This window comes from Larimichthys crocea, chromosome VI (genome assembly GCF_000972845.2).
Source record: "Larimichthys crocea isolate SSNF chromosome VI, L_crocea_2.0, whole genome shotgun sequence".
Lineage (NCBI taxonomy): Eukaryota > Metazoa > Chordata > Actinopteri > Sciaenidae > Larimichthys > Larimichthys crocea.
In genome coordinates this window covers 18,098,695-18,115,104 of record NC_040016.1, presented here as the reverse complement: position 1 = coordinate 18,115,104, position 16,410 = coordinate 18,098,695, and the positions used below count along the sequence as shown (strand labels likewise).

Sequence of the window (16,410 nt, the reverse complement as noted above, 5' to 3'; positions counted from 1 at the left end):
GTTTATGGATGTTTTTATTTCAATAAACTGATTTCAAATGAAAGATTCATCACATTGTGCAGCTTTCATCTAAACTCGTTCCTCCAATGAGACACAACAAGAAACATCACACAGAGAAAATGTTTCTTTAGACTTTACTGCCACAATTTTTTTTTTTATTTTGTTTTGCCAATAATTATGTGATTTGAATGAAGTTACATCTCAAATTGCAACATTATTATATATGATTCATGGAAAAAACGGATGAATTTAACATAGTCCAGTAGTGCAGTCGTTGTGTACAAATGTACTGTTTATACGTGGTAGTACATCAGTTTTTTATAATTGTGCTGTAGTACAAGTACACTATTGATTTATTAAGTAAACAAGTTTCATTTCATTTCAATCAAATTTTTTTTGTTTAGTGTAACTATGACACCAACTTAGGTTTATGAACCTGCAATAACATGACTGAAGTATAAACATCAATAAATATATAAAAATAAATAAATTGTCATGATCTGATTTAAATCTGTTTACTGAAATGCATCAGTTCAAACAAGACAAATCTTTGCAAACAACTTCATAATTTATTTTATATAGGCAAATACATTCTTCTCTTCTTCTTCGTTCATGTTGTACTGTTAAAGCTCTTTGTGTTTTTTTAATCATGTAAAGTTATAGGCTAAATTAACATTTTTTAAAAAGTCTTCCTGCCACTCGCCCGGTGCTTGCTCATGGTGGGGATGTTTGGTCTCTTGTAAATAACATTATAAAGAGTCTTAAAAGCTCTATGTGGAAGATTGGATTGAATTAAAAACAACACATATTTCTGTCTTCTTTTTCTTAGTACTTAGATTTTATTTTTTTTCCTTGATTAATTTTTTTAACTTAATATTGTAATTATTAATCTGTATCTGACACAACAACACAGTCAATCACTTTTTGCAGTTGTTGCACATTACTAACTGTAAATTTGATCTTTTATATACTTCATATATATAGTTTATATATATTATATTTGTTTTTAGATGTTACTTGTTAACCTATGTTGTTTTTCTTTGTTTGTATACCTGGAGTATTGTAACAAAAATAATTTCCCCTGGGATTATTAAAGTATTTCTGTTCTGGATGGATCAAAACACCAGGGCAAACTTCTTGCATTGAACACCCTTAATCGATTTATAATTTGCAGGGTCAAGTGAAACTTTTTTAGAGTTATTTAAATCTTATGCTATGAACAACAAACATGAGGGGATCACTCTGCAGCATTGTTGTTTTGATTATTGCCGCAGATCTTGAAGGTCTTCATACATAACGAGCTGTTTCTTTTTTAGCTCCGCCTCCTGCAAGAGTTGCTAGAAGCAACAGGAAGCGACAACCCAAAAAAAAAAAAAAAAAAAAAAAAAAAAGTGCAGACTGGGAAAAAAGGCCGAAATCCTACGCTTGATTGGATCCTCCACATCAGATCCAGTGTGGGAACCCCTGGGCTGGACCCGACCGCCTTGCCACTTGTGATCCGGTTCTGTCGGAGTTCTACGTGGCACATTATTGAGCATGTCCTCCTTATAAAGCTGAAGTGAGCTTTTTTTTTTTTTTTTTTTTAATTTTATTTATTTTTTTATTTACCTGCCGCGCCACAACAACAGGGTGAGGTGAGTAAAGTGTCTCAAACTGTCGCGTACATGCAGAGCGCGTTTTGTGATTCATGCGTGTGTGTGTGTGTTCTGACACTTGGAGGACATTTATGTAATGTGGCGCACAGATGTGGAAGTGGAAGTTGTCTGGCCGTGATCTGTCTCTGTTTTTTTTTGTTTTTTCCCCTCTCCGCCACGTCAGTGATCATGTAGGTGAGAGGGGCAAAAACAAAGTCAGGGTGTTTTTGTTGTTGTTGCTTCACTTTTTTTTTTTTTTTATTTTTATGAGGCAGGTTTAATTAACAAAGGAGCGGTATGGAGGAGCACCACGTGTCGGGAGAGAGGGCTTTTCCGTCTGTCCTGGCCTGTTTGTCTCTGTCTCTCTCTCTCTGTGCCTCCGCCCACTGGGCTTCATGTCCGGCTACATTGAGTTGATCATGGTAGATGAATGAAATGTGAGCTGTGTGATCACATAAGCCTGCAGGTTAATGACCTCAGTGTTATGAGATGGAAAGCTCCAGGTGTTGTGTCTCTTTTTCTTTCTCTTGGTGGTGTGTCTGTTCTGTCACAAAGGAAATGAAGAGATGCTTTTAAGGTGACAAGTCATATACATGAACCTGACCACTTCCGTAGGACCACAGGGAGGGTTGACATGGAGACCACTCAGGCCTGATCAGTCATTATGAGACAGTGAGGACGTTTCGACAATAATGAATAGTCTCCGTTTGAATCAATTTCTTTATCCTCCCTGTTGTGAAATTAGGGCGAGGACACTCCACCACAAGGGTTAACAAGAAAACACAGAGCCCTGACAAGTTTATGTTCTGACTGTTAATTATTAAATAAATAAAAAAAGTTTGACTGCAGCGGTGAGGACGTATTCAAATCCTTTTGACGAGACAGACTTTATTGTTTCCCACACCAGGAAATTCTCTTTATACAGCAGCTCATGATGCACAAGGTGGATAAGAAAATACTTAAAAATAGAAATGAAACGACAAAATCTGAGATATGCAGACAGATAAATAAGTAAAGTAGCAATAAAATACTAACTATACCAATGTGCATGTCGGCTCATTTCACAGAAAGATTGCTCTGTATGCACAAATAGTGAGTAGCATTACATAAGATGCACATACGTACTAAAACAATCGTTACTATAAACAGGAAGTGTTCTTGCGAAACGTAAGTTTCCCAGATACAGCTATAAAACACAACACAGTGTCAACAAAACAAAAAACACCGTGGAGGAGTTAAGTAAGAGGAAATAAGGGCATGCATGGATAAAGGCAGTTAAAAGGAAACAGTTAAGTCGAGGGTGGTCTACCCAAAAAAACAGAACAGACTGAGTAAGGAGAAAAGTGAAGAAAGACTCATGCATAAAACCCCGAGCATAAACGATATTATCACTCACACGTTAATGTAAAAAGTTTAACATTACTCAGAAACGAAACTAAGATTTGTGATTATATACTTTACATATTTAATGAAATTTTTTTTTTTTTTTTTGTTTTTTGCATTAAAAAAGGTAAAGATGATCAAAATTGTAGTGAATGAATCCACTAACGTCCAAACTGTACTTTAATTATGACAAAACATATTTTATTTTAAGGTTTTCATGTTTTCTAATAAAGAAATGTTAGTAATAGTGCTAAGTGTAAGGCAACTAGTAGCTAAAGCTGTCAGATAATGGCTCCAAATAAATACAGTAAATGTAAATGAAAACCCCGGCAAGAGCGCAGTTTTAAATACAGTTTAGAGTTAAACATGGTTTACCCACCTTGTTTCTGCACATTGATTGATAAGCTGATCTGGAAATAGGTGACTAAACTCTCATTTCACAGAGGTTGATGAACTGAGTTCACCTCTGACTACACTCCTGTTTCCCAGCCTTAAAAAGCCACTGCTGGTTAAACTCTATTAGGAATCCGGAAGATCAGTAACTTTGTGCAGTTTGGCATGTAACTGCACAGGCCTGGTTATTCAGCCTCCTCACAGGCCCCTCTCTGTATTTTCTGTATTTCTCAGACTTCTTTGTTGCTGTGCTTCCTCCCACAGCAGTTGCTACACCAGTCTGCCTACACTGGAAGTTTCACATGGCAGAGGAGTGGATGATAAACACCTAAAATTAACTGAATTACTTTAGGAGCCATCCAAAATATATTAACTCATAGCTTGATTTCGCTTAAAAGAATGAAACCAAAATAGCTTGACAGTAACATCGTCACAATGTTATGGGAAGGTTCTTTTATTTAAAAAAAAAAAAAACACAATTAATGCCTGGTTTTATTGTTCATTATTGTATTTATTACATGGCTTTGATGAATATGGTCTGTTATTTCTGTATAACAGCCCCGCTGCTGGAACGCAGTTCTGATCATAGACTCTGGAGACCACAGCGAACCTAATACAATAATTTTTTTATCAATAATTTGAGATAAAGTATTGATTTCTCTGGTATGTAATGAGGGATAGTACAGCAAGTGGGTTTTGTTGGTAACAATCACCTGTTTACTCAGGGAGTGGCTATTAGTGAGAGTGTCCACGACCTGAGTCAACTATTGTTCTTTCTGCGTGTTTTCTTTTTAGTTTATCATTCATTTTCTACCCTTTTTCGAACATTATGGCCCACAGTGGTGAGAGGACCCCAACAAATTTGTATCAAAACGTGCGTTTTCATCCCGAATCGAGTGCATTACTTTTGTAAGAACGAAAAATTTCACATAGGAATGAATGGGAAAGACCCGAAAAAACATTTTCAACAATGAACTGCTCTGGCATACTTTCACCGAGAGACTTCATTTAAACTTTAAAATGTAGATACTCTTGCCTTCTCTTCATTGATTCACTACACTCATCGACACCTTTTACCGTTTTTAAACTATCAAGGCTTAAAGTTGAGCAGGTTTTTACTCAAATTTCTGGGTTTAATGGATGTGTATTGCGCGGAATGTTTGCCCTAGAGTGGATGACATCATCAGCTAGAGTGAGAGCAGAGAGAAAATCAGTGAAAAAATAAAACGTATCGACTACGTGGCCTCGTATTCGACTACCATGGCCTCAAATGCCCCACTACAGACATGATTTATACATAGAAACGTAGGAAAATTTGTCTTCTCACTCACATTCATCTGCTAAAGCTGTCAGCCTTATAGTTTTGGCGTAACACACAAAGATGCGCCAGCAACACCCATCCACATCCTCATAGACTGCCATGTTAATTTGAGAAGAGACATTTCCAGAAGGAGCAGGGAGCACCTGTGCTTTCTCTCACTCCTGAGGCCAAAGTTTATAGAATTTTCGCCTGAAAATCGGCAAGGGAATGGTCCAAGAGACGAGGATGCTGATGGTCATTTCGGCTTTTAGGTACGCCACACCGTTTGGCCAGAAATCCTTCCTGTTCGAGGGGTGGTCTCAGCATTTTCTCTCACTCTCTGTCAGAATTTCCAACTGACATTCTAACAGGTGCAGTAACTGCTCTGCTGATTAGGGCCGGCAGTTGGTCCTGGTTGCTTGGCAACCTCAAGCCTGCCTAAAGGAGGAGAGGGGGGAGGGGCTATTTTCAAAATAAGAGTCCCTTTTAAAATAAAAGACTATATGTGTATTTTGAATACAGACCCCCGGCAACAGCCCACTCGTCACTCTCAAAATTTCTGCAGGGATTTTCTAGTTCTCATTATTATAGTTAGTAAAATAGTAAAACATATATCATGTATATTATGATCATGAATTTAAAAGCCAAAAAACTGTATTTATATGAATGTATTTCTAATACAAAGCCAGTACAACCCCCATTCCAAAAAAAGCTAGGACGCTATGTCAAGTGTAAATTTAGCTTGGACGATTCAGCGTCCATGATTTCTAAAAACAATTGTGGACTTGGACCACAGCACGCTTTTCTACCTTCTGTCGGTTCATCCCGGATATGCTTGAGCCCGCAGACGTTGGCAGCATATTTGGATGTTGTTGATAAATGGCTTTTCTCCTCGCATGGTAGAGTCTTAACTTGTAGATGCAAGCAACAAACTGTCTTTACAGACTGGTTTCTGAAGTGTTCTTGAGTCTGCGTCATGAAGCGTAACAGGAAAGATGTGCAGGTTTTATTTACAGTTTGTCAGTTCAGTTTTGATCTGAATAATGTTGAATCAATGTGAAATATAAAATGTATTTCTTGCAGAAACACAGTGAAGCAGGGAGATTCCTGTCTGCAGACACAGTGATTACTCTAGTCTTGCATAAGAGGAAGAAATGTGGTGTGTTCAACATGAATAATGCGACGTCTCTTCCTCTTACTATTAACTGCTATTCATATATATCAACCACTTCATTAGTTGTGGTTTGGCAGCATATGTGAACATTTAAAACTATATCACATCTTTAAGCCCGTAATCTGATACATGCTCCGGTAATGTAGCCCAGTGCCGATGCGATAGAAAAACACTGAATATCTTGAGATATAATTAACCCTACTGTATATGTACATGTTGGGCGATGAGTAGAAGAGTTAACTGCAGCTCGGGTGAGATTTTCAAAACGGGTTCAAAAGGCTATAAATGTTATTTTTTACCGACTAACCTGAATCTTAAAAATTCATCCAAACAGGCGTGTTTTGCAACATTCAGCAGTGACTCTGTGTTTCCTCCTGGGTGTCTCATGCTGTCAGCAAAAAGGATTGACAGCCTTTTGGAGCGTTAAAGAATGCTAAAAGAATTTCTTGAATTCTCTTCTTTCTTCTTGAAGTGTTTGGCTTTCAGTGGATTGTGTTTCTGCCCTTTTGTTGCTGTGGTTTTCTCACTCTCCTCTGCACAAACAATTGTAGCTCAGGCTCAACTTCATTTCTTTCACACTTCTTCTTCGCCCCAGCAAGTCCACCGTGTCCGCTGAAGGAGAGTTGTATATTTCATGGTCGCAACAAACAATTGTTTTAATTATTGAATAATCTATTGATCATTCTCTCGATTAAAATATATGTTTTGTTGAAAGAAAATGGATAAGATAAGAGAGCCCAAATGTGATGTATTCGTTGTTCATTTCATCCAACCAACAGTTAAAAACTCAATAATATTCAGCTTACTATCATATATAGCCTCACATTTAAGAAGCTGGAACCCAAAAGGTCACATATATTTTTAGTGCACTGTTGCATGAATGACAATTACTGTCAATTGAAGATGTTTACACTATAAGAACCTACATTTAAGATACTTCTAAGATTCACAGATTCACAGATTCACGTGAACACCGCGGACAGACACAGACTACACCTATTGACCGTGATATCACTGTATATATTAAATTAGTATCGAAGAAAAATGTCAAATTGAAACAGAACATGATTTTCTTAGAGCTTGACCAGGTTGTGCGTTTTAATAGTTATTTTACCCTCCACCCCAACACATACGTCACTAAGGCAGACCAGTCTGAGGCGTCAATTCACATAAAATTAGCTTCAAGCAAGATTTAAAGGTATAATGTTTTTTGAGTCAGCCACCTCTCACTGGGGTTGAGTCGATGATAACGTTGCTGATCAAGAACTGAGACAGAAGACCAGAAAACCACCACCAGTGAGCGGGGCTAGACGTGTTTGTCAGGTGTGAAGATGATAGGTGTTAATGTAGAGTAGGTAAAAGGCATACTGATGAGAGAGAGAGGAGGAGAAGTTGTGGAGCAGGAGGGAAGTGTACCAAACTGGTTTGACAGATTAAAGGCTGAACCTGAACAAAGGGAATGCTGCCTGGCAGGAGGCGGATGGATGGATGGATGCATGGATGGATGGATGGATGGATGGATGGATGGAGTTGGTAGGGAGGCCAGAGGAACGTTAGAAGCAATGGGACAAAAAAAGCTGTTTGGGCAGAGCTTCCTGTGCTGGCAGAGAGTCCTGCGTTAAGTGTATTTGTTTTAAAATGGCGTCATTTAACCGTTTAGTGAGTCATTTGACTTCTTCCAGGAGGTCAGGTACTTTGTCGTGTAGCTTATGGATTATAAAACAATGAGTTGTTGAATGAAGGGGAGTGTCGATAAATACCTCTTTAGATTAAAGTATGTCACACATTTCAACAATTTGCACCTGAAGTACCTGAAGAGCTCTTATGAGGCTTCACTTTAACAGAGGCCAGTGCAGCTACAGTAGCTGTAAAGCGCTGTGCACTTAACTCCAAGCATAGTTAACTCCTGCTGCCAGAATAGTTTAAATACTAGTGTTATTTATCAGGCTACCCTCGTCGCCTCTATATGATGTCAAAGCTGCACCAATCGGTATTTTTTAATGAAATTAGCACTCTACAAAGCAGTTCCCCTCAGACTGTTTTAGCGTCTTTCAGCTCATTGTTTTGGTTTGACAGCCCGCATCTCGACTGTTTTGATTCTTACCGCTCTTATCGCAGTCAGAGCTCTCTCACACCGCCGTCTACCACCATCGCTCAGCTCGCAAAGTCAAAGCCAAGCGAACATAGTAGTACCATCGAGCATCTAAAGAGATATAGATATTTCCCTCAGGAGTTGGTGGGGACCAAGACAGAGCTAAAAGGAGATCACCCATCAGATGTGAAGATACGTTAAAGAGACATTTGAATGTGTAGCTTGTGTAGCAGCCTGATTGTGTTGAATGTTCACATCGATGATGATGATAAGCTGAACTTTACTGAACCCCGGAAAGGACATTAAAACCACCTTTTATTAAACTTTAATTGATATAAATTAAAGTTGGGCAATGAAAATATATACCATGAGACAATAGAAATATGTCTGCTGTAAGATTAACTGTGTGTAAAGTGTTTATACTGAGGCAACTATAAATTTAATTACATCTGGCTGTCTAAGTGAGAAGGATTAGACATTTCCATGCATTGTCAGTTTTTCAATATATACTATACTGAAGTATTAAAAATATAAAATTGTACGTACTGTGATAGAAGACTGTATCCATATTACCCATTTCTAATAGCTGAAACTGTATTTTTTTTTTGTACATTTTTGTGCATTCAGCAGAGAACGAGAACTGCCCAGTCAGCACCTTGGCACATCTACCAGGTTGTTGAGCTGTACAGCATGCCCTTCTGTATACAGCAGCAGTCTAACCACCGCACACTGGTAGACAGCAGCCTGAAGCAGACTGTTCTACAAACAGAATTACAAAAGTAGAGAAGCAACCCTGGTCCCACTTTGTAGAGCGTAGTGTTACGACAGCTCGGGTTTGTTGTTATACTGCATGAGAAATACTACTACTGAGATCTTGTGTGACTCATCCATATCCCCTCCTCGGACAGCAGTGGTGGGTTTACTGAATTTTTTAAGATTATTTTTTTGGCCTTTTATGATAGTACAGCTGAAGATAGACAGGAAGCAGGGGGCAGAGAGAGGTGGAGTGACACGCAGTAAATTAGCCGTCTGATGCGGGATTCGAACCGGGGCCAGCTGCACCGAGGACTATAGCCTCCACACACGGGGCGGCCGCTTAACCCACTACGCTACCGACCGCCCCGGGTTTACTGAATTTGCTGAATTTACTGAATATGACAGCCGTTTGCTAACAAGCTGAGGTCATCTGGATGCAAAAGTTCAGAGTTATGTTGCAGGTGACATTAGATACCTTTTCAAGGAATTTAAAGAGCTCAAGAAAAGCAAACACGAGTTGTTACACTGCTGGCAGTGTGACTTGGAAATAAGATTCTGTACTGTAATTCAGAAATTGATATTGAAGCACAGTTGAGTTGAGTCGTTGAGGGGGCATCTGTTTGTTTTGGACGCGAAAGATAGATTTGGATTTCATCTTCTGCAATGTGTTATACTTAGCCTGAGGACAGTTGTGTCTTTATCACTGAAAATCCACCAGCCTCTGACAGCCAAAATATAAGAGAGTTTATTCCCCGTGCAGTACACAGAAGGAATTCACGGAGAGTTCACTGTACTGGTTTACATTTCTCGCCTCAATAACAGAGTTACTCTAGAGATGCCAATAACTTGTTTAGTCCAAAATGAAATATCTCTTGGATAGACTGCCATCAAATTTTGTACAGTAGTCCCACCTTTGAATAAATCTCTGTGATGTTTTGACTCTCTGACGCCACCAGCAGGTCAGCGTTCTCACTTATTCAGTCAAACATAAATATGTTTTTTTTGTGAAATGTCTCAACTATTTCATGTATTGCTATGCAATGTTGGACAGCAGCTCATGCTTAATTAATTTTATTAAAGCTTTTGCATATTATCTGTCTCTTAGTCTGTCTATGGCCATGGCCCACGGCACCAGTATCCAGTATGAGCCAGTGGCAGAGATCGGAGGAGGTGCTTACGGGACGGTTTATAAGGCCCGAGACATAGAAAGCGGACAGTTTGTGGCTCTGAAGAGCGTACGTGTCCAGACGGACCAAAACGGCCTCCCGGTCTCCACAGTCAGAGAGGTGGCCCTGTTGAAAAGGCTGGAGCAGTTTGACCACCCAAATGTGGTCAGGTAAGACCGTTAAACGAAATGTCTATGTGCGTGTGTCTGTTGTGTAACGTTCATTGTGACCATCTCTCTCAGAAGTCACTGTTCTTTATTCCACATGACAGGCTTATGGATGTATGTGCAACCCAGAGGTCGGACCAAGAGACTAAAGTCACTCTGGTGTTTGAACATGTGGACCAAGACCTCAAGACGTACCTGGAGAGAGCCCCGTCTCCAGGATTACCGCCTGGCCACATTAAAGTGAGAACTAACTAATTATTATTATTTTCTACGTAAACCAGATGGGATGGCGTGTCATTGCTGGCCTTTGAATTTTGACAGTCTTACCAGCAAAGCAGCCCCACACCATCACAGCTCCTCTTCCATACTTCAAGTGTGGGAACCACACATGCAGACATCTCAAATTTGGACCTCACACAATCATCACATCAAAGTACCATATTTCCACCACTGTCATGTTCATTCCTTGTGTTTCTTGTTGGTTTCCCTCAGTATTGGTTTCTTTGCAGCAACTTATGACAAACTGACAAAGCACACCTGTTCCAGGTGACTACGTCATTAAGCTGTTTGTGAGAGTGCAACATATTTTTTACACTTTATGTTTACCACATAGTTTCATATGTGTATTACATAGTTTCGATGTCTTCAGTGTTATTCTTCAATGTAAGTGCAAGAAAAACACTGAATAGGAAGTTGTGTCCACCAACTAACCCCCACACTTTTGTCTGGTAATGTATATTGAAACTAAATTGCACAATCTGTCAGATTAGAAGAAAGCAAACTTTTTTTTGTCTGAAATATACCTGTGTGTGTGTTTTTGCAGGATCTGATGAGGCAGTTGCTGTGTGGCCTTGCATTCCTTCACTCTAACCGCGTGATGCACCGAGACCTGAAACCGGAGAATATTCTGGTAACCAGCCAAGGCCAGGTGAAGTTAGCTGACTTTGGACTGGCCAGGATCTACAGCTGCCACATGGCCCTCACTCCTGTGGTAGGAACTCACCTAGGCCATACTAATTTCAGCTTCTTTAAATTCAGATTTAAGGACCCATTTTGATGAGACTAAGAGACTCTTTATGTTTGTTTTCCTTTACTTGACTTTAAACAATTGTGTCTGTGTCTCCCAGGTGGTGACACTGTGGTACCGACCCCCTGAGGTTCTGCTGCAGTCCAGTTACGCCACACCTGTGGACATCTGGAGCACCGGCTGTATCTTTGCTGAGATGTTCAGACGCAAGTGAGTCAGCTGAAAAAATAGACGTCTTGCGATGATCATGTTATAATCTGACTAACATGTTTTGATGTAATTTGATGAGAGCAGAGACCTTGGGACAAAGGAACAGGGCTTTCGATTTTGGTGGTGATCTCATTCATTCAAGTCAAAAAGTAGTAGATTTGATTACGTGTCCTGAAGGTACCTTTTGCAAGGTTGAAGTTTGAGCTTACAAAGTGAGCTCCAGTTTCTCGTATCACTCCAACAAAGTTTGAAATCAGGTTTATTTACACACATCAATTGTGTCCGAGAAAATATGTTTCTGTTCTACTAATTTGCACTTTTAAAGACATTTTAGAGGAAACTACTGCTTGGATAATGTTCATTAGCAACGTGTTTTGTCCTCTCCGTACTGTACATAAATCATATGAAGGGTGTACAAAGCACTGGACCATGCTGTTATTGTTTTTAGATGCAGGTTACTAAAACACTCGGTTTAGGTTAGAGAAGGAATATCTGTTAAATATTGACTGAAGTCTTGTCCTGTCTCGTGTTTCACGTTGGCACTGACTTTTTCAAATTTAACCAAGATCAGATTTTTCCCTAACCTGCCTGCGCTTTACTCTAGAGACAACAAATGAAATGCGTCGACAACAAACAGTTAAAAGTAAAAAGTTTGAGCATTTTTAGGAGTGAATAAATTTATCATACATGATTGTGTGTTCTTTTATAACCATATATAGCCATGTTTGATCTCAGTAATATAACACTGTGTGCCTTGTAGTCTTGTTTGGTTTCACTCGGTACCTTGCACTTAGAAATCTTTCTCTTATTTATGCAGGTTGTTTGAAGAAGTAGTTTTTTTTTTATACTTAAACTCCCTTCTTTTGGGAAACCCCACTTTTCAACCCTCACGTGGAAAAACGGTACCCATTGATCATCATATTTCTTTTTCATGCTTTGACAACATGGAGAATCAGGACACTCTCACAACCTTGGACCCAGACGAACCCATTTCCTTAGGAGTCTGTGCTCGCCTTTAATCTTAGAAACGTCTCCCTAAGATGTCCAGTTTTGCCTCGGTAACTGACTGACCTATTCTCATAAGTTGTATTTTAACCTCCCGGAGATTAGTTTTGTAGTATACTTACTACTTAATACAAACACTATCAGTTAATCTCCCAGAGATTTTTAGTGTACACTTGTCCTAAGATGCGACCAGAGTAACCTTCTTCTCCATATTCAAAGACTGATTGACTCAATCCAAAATTGATCCTTAGATTCATTGAACAATTGAAAATTTGCTTACCCTGAATTTAGGATGTTTTCTGTTAATCTGAGTTCGTTGGACGTCGAGGTGACAGCTTCTAGGTCCACGGAGAGGGTCCTCCCGTCTCGAATGAACTGAGGTGGAGGTGAGACAAGTTTGATCAGTCTCAGATGATCAGTCGCCTTCTCCGGGTCCCCAGCGATCAGCCTGAGATCCTGCCGACAACACCAAGTTTGTTGCTGAAATTTCTGGGAAGCAATTCACCGACACAAAATAAGAATCTTGAGTCAATCAGTTGGTCTTTAAAGGTTTTTTTCATTTTATTCTTGCAAGAGGAACTATATATGGTTATAAAAGAACACACAATCATGTAATATACATTTTTCCATTACACCAGATTTTTAGCTCAAGACACATCACACATGTTTGCTGTGATAAGTTTACAGTTCAGGAGGGTTCAGATTTGATCTGTGATGGTTCACGTTACGAGGAGGCTCTGGGGAAATCAGACTGTCTGGAGGTGAAGAGCCGGCCTTTGCCACGGCGCTTTATGTTACAGCACATGCAAATATTTTATTTCGGTCTTGCTCCTCTTCCAACAAAGATAATAATAACATGCAAAGAATATATATTTTGGATGTTATTGACACAAACTGTAGCTGTACTGCCATCAGTGTCATACACGCTGACACAGCCAGCTCACAGTCTTTGACCTGCTTCAGCGCACCCAAACATTACTGGTGCGTCCACAAACCGTTTCTGCAAGCAAGCAAAAGTCATGATGTGTGAATTTAAGTCAACTTCTTGTGCTTCAAGAGTATTTTGTGATTTTTTTTTTTTAACTCTCATCAGTTTGTTTACAACATCTCCCCCAGATCAGCTGAGAACCAGCCACGCACACCGTAGCGCCATCTAGTGGTAAAAATGACACATTGCATGAGTTGCATAAAGAGATTCATGCCTCAGAATAATCACCGTGGGAACAGTTATACTGTAATGATGGTGATTATATAATGATGCATTGATGCATTGATAGAGCAGAGGCACGACGTTATAATATATATATTATAGCTCATCATTTATTAAACAATCAACAAGCAGATCTGGGTGAGATGTTGGACAAACAGTGGAATCATTCAGCTTGTGCCAAAAGGATGCTGTGTTACTGTTTGCCCTCCTGCACAAAGCAAAGACATGTGAAGTCATGAAATGACATCCGTTAACCTCGGTACAAACGTTCTGTCTCTTTAGACCTTTGTTTTGTGGAGAGTCAGAAGTGGATCAGCTTGGGAAAATCCTTCAGTGAGTAACTGTAACTTTCCATCACGTTTATCTGACTAGAAGATGCATGATGATTCATTTTATGTCTACTTCACTGAAAACTGTATGTGATTTTTTTTTTCAGAGTTATTGGCTTGCCACCAGAGGAGGAGTGGCCGACCGACGTTACACTCTCGAGAAAAAACTTCCCCCCTCCTTTACGTCGGCCAATCACTGACTTTGTTCCAGAGATAAATAAGCAGGGGGAGCAACTATTGCTGGTAAGACTTCGCCATGAGCTGGAAGTTAAAGTGACGATCCATCGGTATTTTTCAGCTGTACACAGAGTTGAAAGCAGGACAGTAAGAGATAAGTAACCTCAGACTCTTGAGGAATGTTGTTCCCTCGCAGTCTGCTGATGTTCAACACAAGCCACGGGAATGCCACTGGTGAAATATTAGACATTCTTGTGACTATTGTTACTCAACCAGCTGATTAAACTAGAGGAGAGACAGCAGGACTCACCCCAGGACCGTTTAAAGAAAAAGTATGAAATCACAACCTTTCCCTTTTTAAAAAAGGGGGATTGAACCAGTGGCTTAATAATGCCTTTTAAAGTAGTCAATATATTTAATTCGGCCTCTCTGTAGGAATCAACATTTCTGACCCGTGACTTTCTGCAGTTTCTACCAGTTGCTTGGCAACTGGTTCTTTCCAAATAAAATAGTCTCTCATAATCTTATCTCCCCATAATCTAATCTCTTTTTTAAAATTTTTGATTTTGTAAAGAGACAACAGATGAGATTCAATATGTTAATCAGGGAGCTTTTTTATAGTTGGTGGCAGGATGATTTTGTTTATCTACAGACAGAGCCGGGTTAGTTGTTTTAATGCTAAGCTCCCCAGACATGCTGCTGCTGGCTCCAGCGTCATATCCACCACACACAAAGTATCAACCTCCTCATCTAACGAGAGCGTTTCTCAAAATGTTGTGCTGTTCCTTTAAGACCTGTGATCTGATCGTGACGCAGCTCTAACGTCCTGCTATTCTGTGTTCCCGCAGAAAATGCTGACCTTCGACCCCTTCAAGCGAATATCTGCCCTGAAAGCCCTAGAACACGAATATTTCCGGGACGAGGAGACATTGACTCAGACAAAAAGCTGTAATGATGCAGTGAAACATGCAGCGAGAGGTAACAGTGTCTAAGTTTAGACCTGGCCTTAACCGTAAAAAAAAAAGGATTTTAATTTCATTCAGTGCATTGCCTTTTCAAGACATCTGGGTTATGCTGTGGGATATTTTTTATTGTCATCAAAAAGGATTAAAGCCTGAGAAATGGAATAAAATGAAAAAAACAAAACAAAAAAAAAGAAGAGGAGTGAACTTAAGGATCACTGGCATGATTTCCAACATGTAAATGTCACGATTAATGATGTTCACATGTCATGTCTGCAAGGACAGTACCAGTGTTTTTGATGTTTGCTTTCTGTATCAGTCTCGTCAGCAGGGACTGGTAAACAGATACAGCTGTCGTCTCCTCTGAAATGTTGCCCTCGTTATTTTTTTTTTATTTTTTTTTGTACAGTGTTTAGACAGAAGGAAAAGGGAGATGTCGTCTTTTCGCGTTACAGGCTGAACAATGTCTGACAGAAGTGACACCTCAGGGTTAGAACAGCCAGTTGTCAGTGATTTTTACTGTATTTGTATTATTTATCCTACAAAAGAAAACACCACGAGCCTGTGACGGGCAATAAGCTGTATGAAAAATCACGAAGAAGAGAAAGAATAGTCCAAAATAGAAAAGACGCACATGACAAAAATACTGGTATTGCCCTTAAATACTCTCATAAAGTAAACGAGATAGTTTCTTCAGAGGACTGAAGGGTTGGACTTTTCATGTTTAATTTTTTTTTTTTTGCTAAAACTGATTGAAAACAACCAGGACTGCAACTACAAATGAATAAAAACAAATATTTTAATCACATTCAGACTTTCACTTGTGTATTATGTGATCCTCTGGAAAAAAAAAAAAACCCTGAAATGTTTTGTGTAAAATGCAAAGAACTATATTAAATATTAACAGTAGCCTCATTATACTGCTTTTGTTCTCTAACTTTGAATAAACAGTGAACGAATGTGGCTCTGAATCAGCGAGAGATGTTTTCTTTTTTTCAGTTTTTGTGGGTGCTTTGTTGTTGTTGTTTTTTTAAATTTTCAAATTTCCGTTACACCCTTCACTCTGCACCCTGAGTTTGTAACTCAGGATTTATGTTCGTTTCCAAGTCCAAGCCCTGATGACGCCAGCATCACTGAGGCTAAATAACAGTACTGTATCTCAGTTAATCCGTAGAAAAGCCAAAGTGTGAAAAAATAACAAAAATGTTTCCCAATCTATATGCTCAGGCTCCAGCATCTTACAGGCGTGGACATGGTATAGATCTCCCCTGACTCCTCTGCAAGGAAGCAAATAAGCGAGTAACTCAAAATGTCAAACTAATCCTTTAAAGCGGTGAAATTATCCACCACATCCAGCGGTACTTTACCTCAGTAAAACTCCAGCTCCAAATGCTTATTCCTTTCTCCTGAATAGACCATTTTTAG

General features: G+C 39.3%; 1 protein-coding gene across 2 annotated transcripts in view; it reads left to right on the top strand.

The window, feature by feature from the left end:
• The window catches only part of cdk4 (cyclin dependent kinase 4), a 20,095-nt gene extending 4,139 nt beyond the window's left edge, over positions 1 to 15,956 (top strand). Inside the window, exons 1-8 of one of the 2 annotated variants that reach the window (XM_027279733.1) lie at positions 1,460 to 1,558; positions 9,838 to 10,068; positions 10,170 to 10,305; positions 10,889 to 11,056; positions 11,193 to 11,302; positions 13,800 to 13,850; positions 13,954 to 14,089; positions 14,872 to 15,956. In XM_027279733.1, the coding sequence (XP_027135534.1) occupies positions 9,845 to 10,068; positions 10,170 to 10,305; positions 10,889 to 11,056; positions 11,193 to 11,302; positions 13,800 to 13,850; positions 13,954 to 14,089; positions 14,872 to 15,015 (969 nt within the window). In that variant the 5' untranslated portion in view covers positions 1,460 to 1,558; positions 9,838 to 9,844 and the 3' untranslated portion in view covers positions 15,016 to 15,956. Of the gene's footprint in view, positions 1 to 1,459; positions 1,559 to 9,837; positions 10,069 to 10,169; positions 10,306 to 10,888; positions 11,057 to 11,192; positions 11,303 to 13,799; positions 13,851 to 13,953; positions 14,090 to 14,871 lie in introns of those variants that run through there. The other variant, XM_019275904.2, reaches the window with a different exon arrangement.
• The last annotated feature ends 454 nt before the right edge of the window (positions 15,957 to 16,410 follow it).